We start from the raw sequence: 16,865 nt of genomic DNA, 5'->3' as shown, positions 1-16,865 counted from the left end.
CCGAAAAATTCGTAAGCTGGGTAATTCGTATCCCGGGGTACCACTGTAATAAGAAAAAGAAATTCTACACTTTCTCTAAATTATTACTACTATAAAAATCTTAGAGCTAAAGGGTGGAGTTGAAAGCAGGGTTTAAAACTAAGCAAGGGTGAAATCCAGCAGGTCCAAAGTGCTGTCTCTAAACTGACCTGGGATGGTTACAGTTAACACATAATTCTATTGCAACAGCTTCACTGGCTATTTCTGGGCAGGATTCAAAGTACTGGTTATGACCCATGAAACTATATATGGCCTGGGTCCAAGACTGTCAATATGGACCTGTCTAAGTTTTAAGATGTCTCTTTTGGTCCCATCACCCTCACAGATATATTTAGTGAGCACACGGAAGAGACCTTCTAATGAATGTTCCCAGGTTTTGGAACCTCCTCCCATGGAAGGTTTGACTGGTTCTTCTCTGCTTTCTTTCCACCAGCAGGGAAAGACATTTTTATTTAGACAGCCTTAACTGTCTATGGCAGAAGAATTTTTTAATGGTGTATGTGTTATTTTTATCTTCTTTAATACATCTTCAATGTGTTTTAAATTGTTTAATTTTGTAAGCCACCTTGGGTCCATGATGGGAGAAATATGGGATCAAAATCAAATCAATCAATTTTTTTTATTGCAATATGTATGTTTGGGGTCTGTGTTACAGCAAGCAGATGTAATTCTGGTACCTTAGTAACTGTTGCAGGAGAGATGATGAAAGGCACCTTTGGATCAATAGCCTCTAACTTCATGTTCACGGAGAATGAGTGAATTCCAACAACTGGCTTGTCCTAAAAATGACAACATGAGGCTCTTGGTATAGAAAATCACAAAACTTCATAGCAGAACGTGAAAGATACAGAATATCTTTTGCTGCCATACACACATAAAAAGACACAACATTATGCCTTATAGTTCAATGAGAGTCACACCAATGCAGTCTGACATTTTAAAGTTGTTGAGCTCAAAGGAAACCAGCAAATTAAAGTTGGCAGCAATTGTGCATTAACTAGAACAGACAGGAAACTCTGTTTTCATGTTAATAGGACAAAAGTTTAATATAATACTTTTCACCTAAGAATTTTTAATTTGCAGTATAATGAAGGTAATATGCTGAGATGGTATAGTAGAATGAGCACTGGACTATAGATCTGGAAATCAGGGATCAAATATGCCATAATTCTCTTCCATAAAACTGGGACAAAATGTAGGCCATTAAAGAAAAAATGGAGGGCATGACCAACTAAAAGCCACAAACATTAATATAAATTCATGCTTTTCAGTCATGATCAAAATGGAGGAGATTTTGACATTTTAAAATTATAATATTTTAATTTTATGTTTGATTATTTTAATGAGTCCCAGGTTTATGTGCATGAATGTTGGACCATGATGCTGGAGAATGGAGTTCATATGCCTACATGGCCATGGAAACCCACTGGGTGACTTTGGGCAAGCCATACTCTCTCTGTCTCAGGCAACGGCAAACAAATCTTGACAAGTAAATCCCATGGTAAGTTCACTTTAGGGTGCATGTAAGTCAGAAACAACTTGAAGGCACACAACAACAATTCAGTCAAAAGTTGGTGGCTAGTAAAGTACAATTTTAAGCCTTTTTCTTGTTCAGAATTTTACAAGTATATTGCAAGCCAATATTTCTCCCAGCATTTTAAATTCATCGGGAAAATGTGGTTGAGTGCATAATAAAATTTAGTATATGTCATATAGCTGTAAATAAACCATATGAAATAAATGAATATTTATATTATTTATATTGAAAAGGAAAGGACAAGACAATGCAAAATGATGAACATTCCTCCAAAATGGAGTACACTCCAAAACAAAAGCTGTAAACACTAAGGCTGATTCTTGTTTGTGCACTCCGTTTAGTGGTCCCTATGTAGACTTGTCTGCAGCTGCATAGTATGCAGTAAACTCCTGCGGCTGTGAGAGGGTCTCTCTGATCCTTAGCTGAGCGAAGCATTTGCTGGATTTTCTTTGTCGGTTTGTAATCCATTTGAAGGTTGTGTTTCTTCACCAGTTTCCCTATTCTGTCAGTGACTCCTGTGCACGGTACTATATCCTAGACATTTCTCTGAAGAACAATAAAGAGTGACCTTCAAACAGTGCCATATGTATACCAAGTAGAGACATTAAAAGCAAGAATAGTCTCCGGGAAGGTGGCCAAAAGACCACATAATATAACCAGATCTCCCACTCTGACAGAAGAAAAAGATGTCCACTCACAGAGACAGCGATTTGACCTGTGATTCTCCCTCTCAAACCCTACAGAGGGTTCCACACCCCTGATCTCTCCAATGTTGGAAGTGGTGGGGAAGAGGTATGCTGGAGAGAGGGGCCCAGGAGAGCTTTTCTGCCTTCCTGCTATGTCCCCAGAAACAAAGAATCTATACCAGCCTTAGAGTTTGTTGTTGTGTGCCTTCAGATTGTTTCAATCTATGATGAACCTAAAGTGACCATATCACAGTGTGGCAAGATCTGTTCAGAGAGGGTTTGCCATTGCCTTCCTCTGATGCTGAAAGCCAAAGTTACTTTGGGGGCTTTCATGACCAAACAAGGATTCAAACCCTTGTTTCCTGAAGTCCTAGCTCAGCATTCAAACCACTACATCACACTTGTTCACACAGATTAAGCCTCCATCATATTTGAATGGCAGGGAGTTCTTTAGTAATAGTATTTTTTTAAACACAGGGTGCAGGAAAAGGAGCTGCTTCTCCCTCACTTTTGCTCTGCTGACAGGAGTCTGGCAGAGCTCTGGATATCTTGAAGACTTCACCAATAGGGCTCCGATAGGCCTGCACCCCAGAGGTATAATCTAGTCCATTACATTTTCCAGTCCAGGCTATACAGGTTCTCTGTCATTCCTATCCTTCCTAAAGTCCCAAACCTCAGAAACAGCTAAGGCAGGGCTTGGGAACCTTTGGGGAGACATTTTGATCCCCTCAAAGTTGGGGGGGGGGAGTGGTTCAAGAGCAAGCCAACTTGGAACTCACAGGCCCCTGAAGTGCTGGCCAAGTATACCTGCATCTCCCGTTCCTTCCCATGCAGGCATTTTGGATGTCTACCACACAATGAAAGAATACTCTGCTCTGAATACTTGATAAAACAAAGTCCTGGAAAATGTTTCAAAATCTTTATTGGATATGGAGTTTGGTATTTGAAGGTGAAGTAGTCTACACTGCATTTGCATTACTAATTTTACACATTGCAGTGGATCCTTCCTATCTGTGAAGGTTTGGTTTTGGGACCCCCTTCCCTATGGATAGCAAAAATAAGGATGATTGCACTCCATATTATTTAATGGCAGCAACATGTGTGTGAATGAGTCCACACATGTGTGTGGATGAGTTCATGTGCATGTGCCACCACTGAATAATATAAGGCTTGGCAATCTGCAGACAGTTAGATCTGTAAACTGCCAGCTCACTGATGCAAAGGGTACACTGTATCTTAAGTATATTTCAAGCAGTCACTCACCTGGAGCACACAAGATCCAATGGGCAAAGAAAATTAATTAACACAGCCTCATGTGGCTGGTTCTTGACAATTCATTTTTGTACCTGTCATATTTAACCATACAATAGTTAAACAAAATCCCAGCTGTCGTACCTTAAACAGATCAGTTGGCACCAATGATTCTTCTTCCTCTTCTTTTATTTTTGCCAAGATTTCCTGCCATTCTGCCTCAGTCTTCAAGTGCCTGATAGCTTCAGTTAAAAAAAAAAGTAGCTTGTTATCACTTTCTGAGTAACTCACAGTACTTTAAAACTTCATATTACTCCTGTGTCATGGATAAGAGTTAACAAAACTACAAGTTACCTTAGGCATGGAGAGACTATGATGCAAATTTCCTTCTCATCTTAACTCTCTCTGAGCCACATGTAGAATGATTTTTAAAACTGCCCTAAGGCATACAGGCGAGATTTTCCACTAAGATTCCCTTTTATCCAATTTTTATGCAAACTCTTAATTGCTTCTTGCATTTAGGGGAATAAGAGGCAGTTTGGTGATTCAGTAGATGTCAAAGAGGAAGTTGCTGATAAGGAATAATTTAAGATTATCTTCAGTGTGCTGAATGTATGTATCTTAAAGTGGAACACAGGAAAGTATTTCCATGTCTACTATGAACTCATATCATTTACTTGCTCTAAATTTATTCACAGGCAATAAAAGTAACAAACTCAATTATTTGCCTCTGTTGTCATGGCAATTGTTTAAGTATACAGCTTAAACAAACCTTAGAAAAACACTTAAGAGTTCTGACCATGTAATTCATTTTGTGTTCACATAAAACCCAAACTTCAGTGGTACAATACAATTCAATACCACAGATTATATTATGAGATTCCCACAATTACATACTGGAATTTCTCTAGTATATTAGATATGTATACTTTACTGACAAAGCTGATGTGCCCTCATTTTTTCCTCATGGTACAGTGTCATATGTTACAGTAAATTTCTAACTGCCCCCCCCCATTTTCTGTTTGCACTGTTAATATACTCCAAAGGTATGGGGGGGGGGGCGTTAAAGAAAAAAAGAGAAAGAATAACCAAATGCATGTGGGTATGATTGACCGAGTTTGGGGTGACAAGACAATTCTGAGTTCTGCGCACACCCACTGGTTTCTGGGTGACAATCCAGCAGTCAGTCTGAAAAAGGTTCTCACTCCTGGTTTACAGTTTGCTAACAAGACTCAGGAATAAACAAAATAAAAAAAAATGCAAGACCATTTATTTCTTTAAAGATTGAAATCTTAATGCGTCATTAAAAATACAGCTGTGTACCTAGAGGAGGTTGAAGGGTATATCCTTGTTGAGTTGCCCAGCCCACTGGATGAAGAAAGGGATCCAAATAGAACATCCATAAATCATACTCTTCTAAATCTTCAAGTCCTTCATAACGGAGTTTGAGCCTTCCACCAATATTTTCCAGAACATTAACTATCCAAGCTCCAAAGGTATCTTTCATGTGCTGACACTCCAATCTTGAACCAGGTGCAATGAGATCCAAAGGATTCTTGCCTCGATGGAGCTGCCAGAGCAAACAAAGGGGGGGGGGGGGGGGAAAGGATTAATGGCAACTCCTGGCTCTTTTACCTTGAAAAGATACAACATTCATCTTTGTTGCTCTTGCTGAATTCTGTGCAGCCATCTACCATGTTTACTGTTAGCTCACTGGAATTATAATAGCAGTCCAGCCAAGATGGGACAATACCACAGCAGTTTGCATTAAAACTCTTTGACAGATACACAGCCAATAACATGTTAATCAGTAATTGATACAGCAAGTAGGAACACAATGGTGACCTGTTGGGAGTTTGTTGATTGTGTACTTCTACATAGCAAGGGAGTGATCTGGATGGTCTTTGTGCTCTTTTATACTGTAATTATTATTAAGTTTATTGTTATTAAGTTTATTTATACAGCACTGTAAATTTACACAGCGCTTTAAATAATGATAGCAAAATACAATTAAAAGATTGCCTATGGCGTACAATCTAAAAGCAAAAATTAAAACATCTTAAAATGATAATAAACAATAAACGGTAAAACATAACACATTCAAACACATTATCAATCGTTTCATCAGGCATGATTAGGCATGAGTCTATGATTTGTGTCCATGTTTTCCTGTCAAGGCTGAAAAAAATGACCTACAATATTCTTTTAAAATTCTTATCATTTATCATAGAATGCTAGCACATAGTGTGCACAAGGACAAGGGATCAATCATTTCTTATTATTTTCCCACTTGGAACTCTAAAATGTACAGAACTAAAGTTAGGGTTGGAAATGTACATCCTTCCAAATGTTGTTCAAATGCAATTCCTACCAGCATGCTGGTTCAATGTCTGGAGGGCTGCATGATTCCACCACAATTTAAGACAAGTAGTTATGTTAAACTGGTTTGCTATGTTAAGAAGAAGAGCCCTCCCTCCATGATAACTGTCATCCTTTGGCCTGTGAGGGAGTGAACAGGCAGACCCAGCTCCATCAGGGCTAGCCTGAAGATAGAGAGCCCTCCCTCCATGATAACTGTCATCCTTCAGTCTGTGAGGGAGTGAACAGGCAGGCCCAGCTTCACCAGGGCTAGCCTGAAGAAGAAGAGCCCTCCCTCCAGTCCATCTGCCTTGGTCCAGGTCTCTGAGGGAGAGAAGAACCACTGGACCTCACCCCTTTCCCACCACCATTCCCTTGTCCTTTTGTGTCGTGTCTTTTAGATTCTAAGCCTGAGGGCAGGGAACCGTCTAATTAAAAATAATAATTGTAAACCGCTCTGATAGCCATTAGGGCTGAAGGGTGGGGTATAAATAACATAAATAAATAATAATAACATAATTGGTTGACCTGGTTATCTGAATTACAGTTATTATATCTGGTTAAATATGTCCCTATCTGAACTAGTATACACAGGTGCTTCCACATCACCTACCCACCTAGGACTTGGGATAAGGGGATTTGTATTTTATGTTATAATGTATGTATTTTTTGAGATGCCAATGCTAGGATGTTCATGAAAGTATTAACATGCTATTGCAGCAGACAGCACTAAAGGACAGGGTGAATAGACACCCTCCTTTTCTAGAAAATGTCTTCCATTTCAACCTTCTGTCCAGGAGGAATTCCACAAATGTCCTTCATTTTGAGCATGACTAAGGAGCATGCATTTATATTTATATGAGCGTTTTTAGCTTTTATTTGGTAATGTCCTACATTTTCTTGAGCATCCTATATTTTGCAGTGCCTTTTCCTCTTGAGATTATGACATCTGATCATCTTGACTAAAGGTTAATCTAGCGATGGAATTAACATTAGCTAGTTAGATTGTGAAACATTCCCTACCCTAATTATCTTTGGTCCCGTGCTGAACATTTTTTCCAATTGTATGGGACACAGTGACTTTATTTTACAAAGAACAAGAAAACATGGGAGGAGCAAAAGTAGGTCAACTACATAAAAGGGCCTTCTAAGACATAGGCGACTATCTGAAAAGTGCAGAAAGAACATTTCTGAATGTTAAGAGTTTTAATACATTCTCACTGTATCTAAAGAAAACATAGGGGGTGTTCCCATTGGCTTATACTCCGTGTTACAAATCGAATCCAAGGTACACCTAGTAAGAACCGAATTAACTCTAGAAATTCCTAGAGCAAACACCGCAATCGTTCCCACTAAAAGTCGAATCGTCAATCGGATTTTTTAATTTAATCCGTGTTAAAGGCGTATAACCGTGTTAAAAAATAGAAGGGTCGAACCTACATTTTTTCCTTGTTTGAGATAGGAATCGGGTTATGAAATAGGAACGATCAGCCTCACAAATCGGGTTAGCTGGATGGGAGGAGCGGAGTGCAATGGGCTGGCGTGGGGAGTCCGCCTTTCTGTCCCCATCCATCGTGGCGTCGCCATCTTTGCTTCCCTCACCCTTTTGTCGGCTGTGGTCTTTCAATAAGAGATAAAGGATTTTTAAATTTTAATTTTAATGGTTTACAGGTGCTTAATCTCTTCATGTGCTTAAGCGCCTGAAGTCCCGGTCGCTCAAGAGCACCTGCATCTGCCAAAAGACCTTAAGGGCTCCCTGGTAGATTTGCACCATCCCCTCTGTGTGGGGAGAGCCCATTGGTAACGGAGGAAGGGAGGAATGCACGCAATCTCTGGGGAAATAGAGCCTTTCCATCCTCTTTTCCCAATCTGGGGAGACACAGGAAACCCTGGAGTGTGTGTGTGTGTATCAGGACACCATTTGTAACGGAGGAGAGGAGATGCACAGCAATCGGGGGGGGGGGGGGATAGAGCCTCCCATCTCCTTTCCCAAACGGAATCTGCCTTCTCCTCCTTGATCCATTTTCCATCCCTGGAAAGAGAATCTTTGGGGAAGAGTGCTCCCCCCTGGGCGGTCTGTAGAGCCATGAAGCGGGGATGAGGTACTGGAAACCTCCCCATAGTTCCGCTGGAAACAGCTTGGGCTCCCCAAATCCACTTTGCCTGCAGCCTCCCCATTGATCTCTGGGCTCTCTGAAGGGATGGCTCCCTGGCTGTCTTGGGAGCCATGAGCGGGGATGATGTCCTGCAAAACCCATCCCATAGTTCCTCTGGAAACAGCTTGGGCTCCCCAAATTTGCTTTGCCTGCAGCCTCCCCCATTGATCTCTGGGCTCTCTGAAGGGATCCCTGGCTGTCTTGGGAGCCATGAAGCGGGGATATGGTCCTGCAAAACCCATCCCATAGTTCCTTTGGAGCAGCTTTCCCTAAATTGCTTTGCCTGCAGCCTCCCCCAGCCTGGGGTCTTTCTTCCAAGGCAGCAGAAGTGCTTTGGGGAGGCAGTTTTCTCCTCTCCTCAACCATCCTTCCCCACGAATAATCGCAGGACTCTAGGAACTTTAAGCGCCTCCTCATTGGCTTTTTTATAACAAACCGCAAAATTTAAAAGTGACGTATGATGAGTTGCTTGATTGCAGCCCAAAATGGTGAGTGGGAACGAAATAAGGCTAAAACTGGTTTATATATACACCGTTTTTATTTGATAGGACGAAAGGGATCACTTAAAGTGAATCAAGGTAAATGAGAACGAAGAAAAAAAGCGATTCGGAACGCGGGATAAGACCAGGGTTATTTTGAATCGAAACTGATACCGGTGTATTTAAAAGTGTAAATTGCAAGTGGGAAAACCCCCATAGTTGTTGTTAACTGTCCATCAGTTAACTTCAATTTAGTGTGACTCCATGAATGAGAGACATCCAATTCACCCTCATCAACAGTCCTGCTCAGATCTTGCAGACTCAGGGCCTTCTTTGATTGAGTCTATCCATTTGGAATTGTGGCCCATACAGACAGGCCAAATAAAGCTGCTTTGGGCATTTTGGAGGTATGCTGTTTAAATGAGCATGCATCCTAAGAGTCCAGAACCTGTGCCAAAGCCATGCTCCAGTCCTAAGGACTGGAACATGTTTGGCACGGCTTTCAGACTCTTAGGGACACATGCTCATTTAACCAGCATACCTCAAAGTGACCCAAAGCAGCTTTATTTTGGCCTGTCTGTATGGGCCCTCAGTCTCTTCTTTCCTACTGCCTTCGTCTTACCAAGCATTATTGTGTTTTTTAGGGAGTCATGTCTTCTTATGGCCAAGTATGATAGTCTTGGTTTAGTCATATTAGTCTTTAATCAACTAAACCTTCTCGAAGCACTATGCAACATAATTCTTCAAAACTGTAATAATTCAATCTAAAGAATTTCCAGAGAGAAATTTTTTAAATGTCACCTGAATACAAGATGAGTTAATGACTCAGTTTAGTTCTGGTTTTTATTTGAGATTATGTAAGCATCCTTCCTCTTCTACAGTGGTGTAGGGGTTTGAGTGTGGACTAGGACCCTGGAGTTCAAATCTCCACTCAGTCAAGGACCCCTACGGTGTAAGACGAATGAGGAGCTCTGACTTAAACCAGAGCTGAAGAACCGAAGAACCAAGGAATTGTGTCTTAAACTAGCTAAAGGACAAACAAATGGTTCCGCGCAAAGCACTGAGGTGACGAAGGTATTTGGCAACCGAGGCGAGGAAAGTCTGAAATTGGAAGCTGAAGCGGGGTGCCGTCCAGTGTGGACGAACCATGACCGGGAGAACCTTATCTCCTGAGTCGCCATGATGAGGAACTGACAGGACAATGGAGAACTTTGAACAGAACGATTTCTTTGAACACGGACTGACTGAACAACCTGTCTCTCCTCCCAAAGAAGAAGTGGTGTATGGGCTGCAATATTGCAAGACTTCAGCAGCCAAAGCCAGAGAGAAGAAAAAAGTATAAAGACCGGGACTTTCACCCATTTGTTGGCATCTACCGCGGCAACGGTGTCATCCCCGACCTTCGAGAAAAACTGATCAATGTTCGGCGGCGAGGAGGAAAGTGGGTGTGAGTATTGTATGAATGTGTGAGTGAAAGAGCTCTGATAATCAATGTTGTGTTACTTGTTGATCAATAATGTTACATGCATGGTGTTAAAACCAAATTTGGTGCTCAATGTCTTTCTCACCCTTGCTGTGAATAGGTCCACGGAGGGAGAGTGTCATCACACGCTCTCAGGATAAACAGGTTGCCCTTACAATCTGGTGGCATAACAACTGGCTGACTTGGATGAGTCAACATTTCTCAGAGGAAAGCAAGGCCCCAACCTCTCTGAACAAATCATGCCAAGAAAACCTGTGGTAGGGTCACCCGAAGTCAGAAACAACAAAGAAGAATCTCTTCTACAGATGAGCCCAAGACTTGTTTCTCATAAAAAAAACTGTTTATCATATGTCTGAACCTTGCCAAGTCTTTTTACTAAACTGACATGTAAAATCACTATGTGGGATTCCCTTTTAGGAAAGTAATATACGGTTTAATATACTTGATTCATCTACTCAAAGGACTCACCTCAAGTGTAACAACCAAGCGTAAACACAGCCAGGCATATGATATGCCAGAAATTTATTTCCCTAGACAAATATTGTGCAGAATTAATTCCAAATGATGAAATAGTATCATCATCTCACAGTGGATTAAGTAATGTTTTCTTATGCTGTGTTGTTTTCTATTACCAAATTCAATTGCTAGTCCAACCACAACAGATTACCATTCAAACAACAGATTCAGTGATCTACTCTAGCTGGGAACAGCAACTGGATTTAGACCACAGTACAGTCAGCCCTCCTTATCCAGGATTCAAGCATCACAGGCTTGAAAATTTTTCTAAAAAAAGTATAAATTCCAAATAACAAACCTTGATTTTCCATTATATCAGGGTCAGCATTTACTGTCCATAGTATTTAATGGGACTTGACAATCCATGGATTTGTTATCCATGGGGGGGCCTGGACCAAACCCCAGCGGATAACAAGGACCCACGACAGCTGTCACTGGACTGCAAACGCCAGCATTCTCGACCACTGGCTATGCAAATAAAAGACAGGTTCTTTATTGCTGCAATTTGTGTGCATATTTACCCGGTCAAGAAGATTGCAGGGGCACGGCATGCTCCTTTTAAAGTCTGTTGAAGAAATTCCACCTCTGGTTAGAAATTTATCCTTGATGCCAAAACAAAGACAGAAGTATCAGAGACATTTACTGTGGCTATTTGATAATAGTAAAGTATCAGGAAGAATAATATTTTTTCTGGGAAGATTAAGTCAGATTCACATGTCCAGAAGCAGAAACTGCAATTAATAATAATTCTAGTTTTTAATACTACAACAACAAAACACACTTACTACTACTAATAATTTTATTTTATAACACCATCCCAAGGATGGAGACGGCAAGATGAATTATATGAAGACAGAGACAGATTTTCATATTTATAATAATGGGTCTAACAATGTGCACGGACAAAATTCTAGAGAAAAAAATAACAGGAGTCACATACAGCTGCAATATAATATTTTAGTAAATGACAATAGTGCACACAAGAATTCCATGAAAAGCCATTCTAAACTTTTTTTTTAACAGAAAACTGAGCACAAAATACTACACAGGAAACCTAATGAGAATCTGCCCCAAAATCTATAGTAAGAATACCTTCAGGAACTTTAAGTATCCTTATTCTTTCTGCCAACAAACCAGCCAACGGGGGTGCAACAGCTGTCATGATATCACACCAGAAATCAGCTTGGCGGTCCTCCCAGAACCATCAATCGCAATAGCAGTAAACTGGCCCACAGGTTGTAATGATTGTAGCATCCAGTATGTGTCAGGGCCAGGTTTAACAGCAACTTCCAGTTTTCATGCCTGGGGTAAGCCATTTTTTAGGCTGAGTGGCCACCTTAAATAATTAATGAAGGTAGAATGTTAATACACGCCAATTAAAAATAATTGTTAACAGTGTGAATGCTGCCACTGACCAATAGGTTGCAGTGGAAGCTTTGTAATGAATTAATGACCATGCGAAAAACATATAAAAACTTAAAGGACATTAAACTGAGCAATATAACCAGTACAGTCTTCTGTAAAAAAAAATAAACATAATGTGGAACAGAGTTTGTTGCCTTTACGGCAATACAAGGTATTCACAGAAAAAAAATAACAGGGCATACAACTTCATTCACTACAAAGGTTTCACAGGCTACTAAAAATGGTTAGAACTTATAAACAGAGACAAAGATTCAAACAACTAAAAATTCTTAAATGGCAGAAGTAAACATCAGGTATACAGTAATCCTTGGAACAAACATGGTTTCGAAATATTGGTGGATTAGAATCAACGTATGCATACATTTTCTCTTATGCTCAAACAGACCCTCTTATGGTAGTCTAAGTAAGAATGCAATAATGAAATAGAAAAGAGTGTATAATGCAATCCTAAACATGTCTTCGGAGAAGTCTCACTGAGTTAAGGGGGTTATTCTGAAGTAATTACCATAACATACAGTCTGAGCCCCCCCCCCCTCCCGGTTTTATTTAAAGGTAATCCACTGTGAAATAGCAGCTACACTGAGGGGAAAAAGTTACCAGTAGTCCAGCCAGTTGAAGAATCTGATATATCTCCCAACTGGGTTGCCAGTAATTCTGCAAAATTTCAATTGCTACACTAATTGTATAATTGGCAGGTTTTGTGTTAGAAGATGGTCACTCACATTTCCTACTGGGTTGTTTTCACGAGTGCTGTGAGAACAACCATAAGAAAAAATAAACATATGGTGATAAAATGTAACACAACTGCTCAGATTTCATTCTGTCTTTTTGTGTAAATACGGTATTTGGCATCATATAAGATCATTCTTTGAATAAGAAGATAGCACTATATTCTGAACAAAAAACCTTCACAACCAGAATGTAAAAGAATGGTAACATTATCGTCGCATAGCCTTCTGCAAAGTTAAGCACATGGCAAAACAGTTTACTCATGTTAACTGAAGGCACTGCAGCTTAGTTCTACAAGGAAGGGGGAATAAACAAAACACCCAAAATGAAGAACGAGGGCAAAAATCAATCCTGAATAATTTGCAAAATGTAGAAACAATATTCTAATTTTGGCTTACATTCTGAAAACAGCACTCAGGCCGTTAAATGTTTAAAGAATACTTAAAGTTTATTTTGGTAAAAACTGTAGTTGTGGCTGACTAAATGATATAGGCCAAGTTAGAAATTGTTAATGTGCTTCCTCTGTAAATGCTATTATCTATAGCCAATAACAAACATGTGTAAAGCACCAGTTATTGAAGCAGACCTGAAAGAAACGGTCTCAAGAGACAAACTCACATATAGAGAAAATCTATCTGTTCTTTCTTGGAACGCTCTGTCTCCCTCCTTCTAAATTGAATGCCTTTCATTTGTTTATGTGTGTATTAGGGATCTTCTCTTAACATATTTTGGTGCAACTCCAAGAAGGAAGTGTAACAATAGTAATTTCCAAACTACTTATATTGATTCAGTAACCACCTAGGTCCCTTAACCAGAAGACTTTTCACATCACCCAACGGAACTGCTGTGTCCACCTGCATCGCAAAGCCATATAGAATCGTTGGGATTGGAGTGTGAAGAGGAATGCAGTTTGCTTAGTGGTTAAGACACCAATTCTGACTACATAATGTTTGGAAAGTTGGCAGATCAAGGCCCAAGTGTGGCATGATGGGGTGGAGTTCCCATCACTAGTCTCAGCTTCTGTCACCTAGCAGTTTCGAAAGCATGCCAATGCGGGTAGATAAGAATCACAGAATCATGAGTTGGAAGAAACCGCAAAGGCCATCCAGTCTAACCCCCGGCCATGCAGGGAAATCTATTCAAACATCACTGGTGCTCCAGGACCAGCCATATAACACCGGTTTTGAAAAACTCCATTGGCTGCCCATTCGCTTCCGAGCTCATATAAGGTGTGGTGATCACCTATAAAGCCAATGCTTGGGCAGGATACCTAAAGGACGCCTCTCCCCGTACATACCCGCCTCGCACCCCCAGAACGTCTGGACAGCAATTACTGAAGGTGCCTGGGGCTAGGTTAGAGCCTCCACCCACGGGAGGACATTCTCCACGGCTGCCCAGCCCTTGGAATACGCTGCCCACGAGCTCCGCTCGACTACACCTGGCCAATTCAGGAAGGACCTAAAAACCTTCCGTCCAACAGGCATTCCCCGACTAAAATCCTGTGGGCTCCCTCCTCTTCCGTGGCCAAGAGGTTGGGCAAGGGGTTAATCCTGTTGGTTTTTATTGATAGTTTTTTTGTTTGTTTGATGGTTTGCTGTGTTGTATTTGTATTGTTTGGCCCTGTTTTTAACCTCGTTGTAAGGCCGCCCTGATCTTGGGAAGGGGGGATATAATAAAAATTTATTATTTATTTATCCTCGCAGATGGCCATCCAGCCTCTGTTTAAAGACTTCCAAGGAAAGAGACTCCACTACACTCCGAGGGAGTTTGTTCCACTGTCGAACAGCCCTTACTGTCAGGACGTTCCTCCTAATGTTGAGGTGGAATCTCTTTTCCTGTAGCTTGCATCCATTGTTCCAGGTCCTAGTCTCTGGAGCAGCAGAAAACAAGCTAGCTCCCTTCTCAATATGACATCCCTTCAAGTATTTAAACAGGGCTATCATATCACCCCATAACCTTAGATAAACAGGTTCCACTTTGGTGGGAAGGTAACAGCGTTCTGTGCAGTCATGCTGGCCACATGACCACCGGGTTGTCTTTGGACAACACTGGCTCTTCAGCTTAGTAATGGAGACGAACACCACCCCCTACAGTCAGTTATGACTAGACATTCATGTCAAGAGAAAAGCTTTACCTTTACCATTATTTAGAATTCACAGCCAAAGAAGTCGTCTCTAGCACCCCACCAAACTAGAAAACCCAAGATCTATACAATGCATCCATGAAGTTAAAGTGGGATCATACTGCCAGTTTTGTGTAACGTGAAAAAGTCCCTGATCCTCTTTTTAGTAAGGACTACTGTTAGTTTTTCCATACCACACCCTCATTTCCTAGCACCTCTGTGATGATTACAGAATAAAAATAAATAGGAAAAAAAAAGGAATAGGCTATCTAAATGAACATTTCCAAAATATTAGGGTACAACCCAAACTGTCTTTCCCAAGCAAAAAAGTCACTGGGGCCATGAAACATTAAGATTTTCCCTGAGCAAGAAATGCACTTCTTAAAAAGTGTCTCTGACCTAGATGGGCCTCTAACTCGAGTCACAAAGGACTGTGAAAAAATGGTGGAGAAGGATGAGAAAGGAGATAGAACACTGAACTGCAGTGGGCTTCTGGGATTTTGTGCCAGGACACTTGTGAATACCAAAAACTAAGGATGCTCAAGTCCCATTACATATATTGTTTGAACATTTTCAAGCTGTGCTTGGCTGAACCCATAGATAACAAGGCCCGACTGTATTTTTTTAAAAGTAGAATATAGCAACAAACAGAGAAGCAAAAGAAATAAGCTACACAGCAAACACTTACTGTATATACTCGAGTATAAGCTGACCTCATGTATAAGTTGAGGGCAGGTTTGGGGGCCAAAATTATGGATTTTGATAACCTATAGATAAGTTGAGGGTAAAAATTGGAGGCTTCTTCAGTGTGTGTATGTGTGTGTGTGGCAAGGGGGAGTCTAATTGAGGCTTTTTGCTTCAGCATTTCAACCTTCGTTTCCCAGACAGCGGCACGCAGGTGGAAGAGGGACTCTGTTTAACAGCAATCAATCACCCAGGGCTGTTTCTGCTTGGCTCAAGAGAGAAGGAAACTGTTCTTCCCACCACATGGGGAAATCTGAAAGAGCTGTTATCACATTACCGTAAATAAATCAACCTGGGATTTTGGGGTCAATTTTTGGGGCATAAATTTGACTTATATACAAGTACGTAAATACAGTATCTGCAATGTAAACTTGATGATGGGTAAAAAATGAAACTGACAAGGTAGTAGCTTTTGTGCAAAATATAGGGGTTGCCCCAAAAGCTACTCCCACCAAAACTACTTAGCTCTGAAACTTTCCATGTATGTCAAGCTTTGCACAACCCAGCTGGTTGAGGCCCATAGCATGAAAAAGAAACAAGAGATATTCCAAATTTCAGTACTTGGCTTAAGCAATTTTTGCTATCCAGAAATTTCAATGACTTTGGGGAAGAGGGGAGGGAGAGCTAATTTCTTTTAATATGTTTAATAAATTGCTGTCCATGGACTGAGGCTACTGTGGGATTTTATGACATTATTAAAATCAACACTTTTCCACAGAAATGCTGAAGTTATACTATCCATCAGTGCAAAATATCAAGACTACCTCTGCTGGGACCATAAGTTGTTGGGTTCTGCCTATACCTAAATATTATATAAATATAAAATATAAAAAGTGTGTATATGTGTGTGGAGATGTGGTTAGTGAGGGGTATGGTTGAAGCCCCACCTAGTGTGAAAGTCTTAAGGTGCGCAAAATCGACAGGAGCTTGACTAACAACCTCAAAACCAAACCAAGGCAATGTTAGGTTGATCCAAAGTTGTTAGAAACAATATATAAGCTTTCAAGTACATATTGATTTTCCCTCATCTGAAATGCCTGGGACCAGAGGTGTCTTGGATTTTAAAATAGCTATATTTCCATATACATACATACATAATGAGGCATCTTGGAGATGGGACCTAAGTCTAAACACAAAATTCATTTATGTTTCATATACATACAGCCTAAAGGTAATTGTATACAATATTTTTAATAATGTTGTGCATGAAAAAAAAATTTGTATACATGTAACCACCAGAAAGCAAAGGTGTCGCTATCCCAGCTGTCCATTATTATTTTTTTTTATTTTTTTTGGTTTTTGGAATAATTTGGATTTTGAAATTCCAGATAAGGGAGACT

General features: G+C 40.4%; 1 protein-coding gene across 1 annotated transcript in view; it reads right to left on the bottom strand.

The window, feature by feature from the left end:
* The window catches only part of SFMBT1 (Scm like with four mbt domains 1), a 116,590-nt gene that overhangs the window by 42,439 nt on the left and 57,286 nt on the right, over positions 1–16,865 (bottom strand). Inside the window, 7 exon segments of the mRNA XM_042453202.1 lie at positions 717–818; positions 3,658–3,755; positions 4,837–5,083; position 10,685; positions 11,027–11,088; positions 11,560–11,759; positions 11,762–11,830. Coding sequence (XP_042309136.1) covers positions 717–818; positions 3,658–3,755; positions 4,837–5,083; position 10,685; positions 11,027–11,088; positions 11,560–11,759; positions 11,762–11,830 — 779 coding nt within the window.

The sequence above is a fragment of the Sceloporus undulatus genome, chromosome 2 (assembly GCF_019175285.1).
Source record: "Sceloporus undulatus isolate JIND9_A2432 ecotype Alabama chromosome 2, SceUnd_v1.1, whole genome shotgun sequence".
In the NCBI taxonomy this organism is placed as follows: domain Eukaryota; kingdom Metazoa; phylum Chordata; class Lepidosauria; order Squamata; family Phrynosomatidae; genus Sceloporus; species Sceloporus undulatus.
This window is presented reverse-complemented; position numbering and strand designations above follow the sequence as displayed.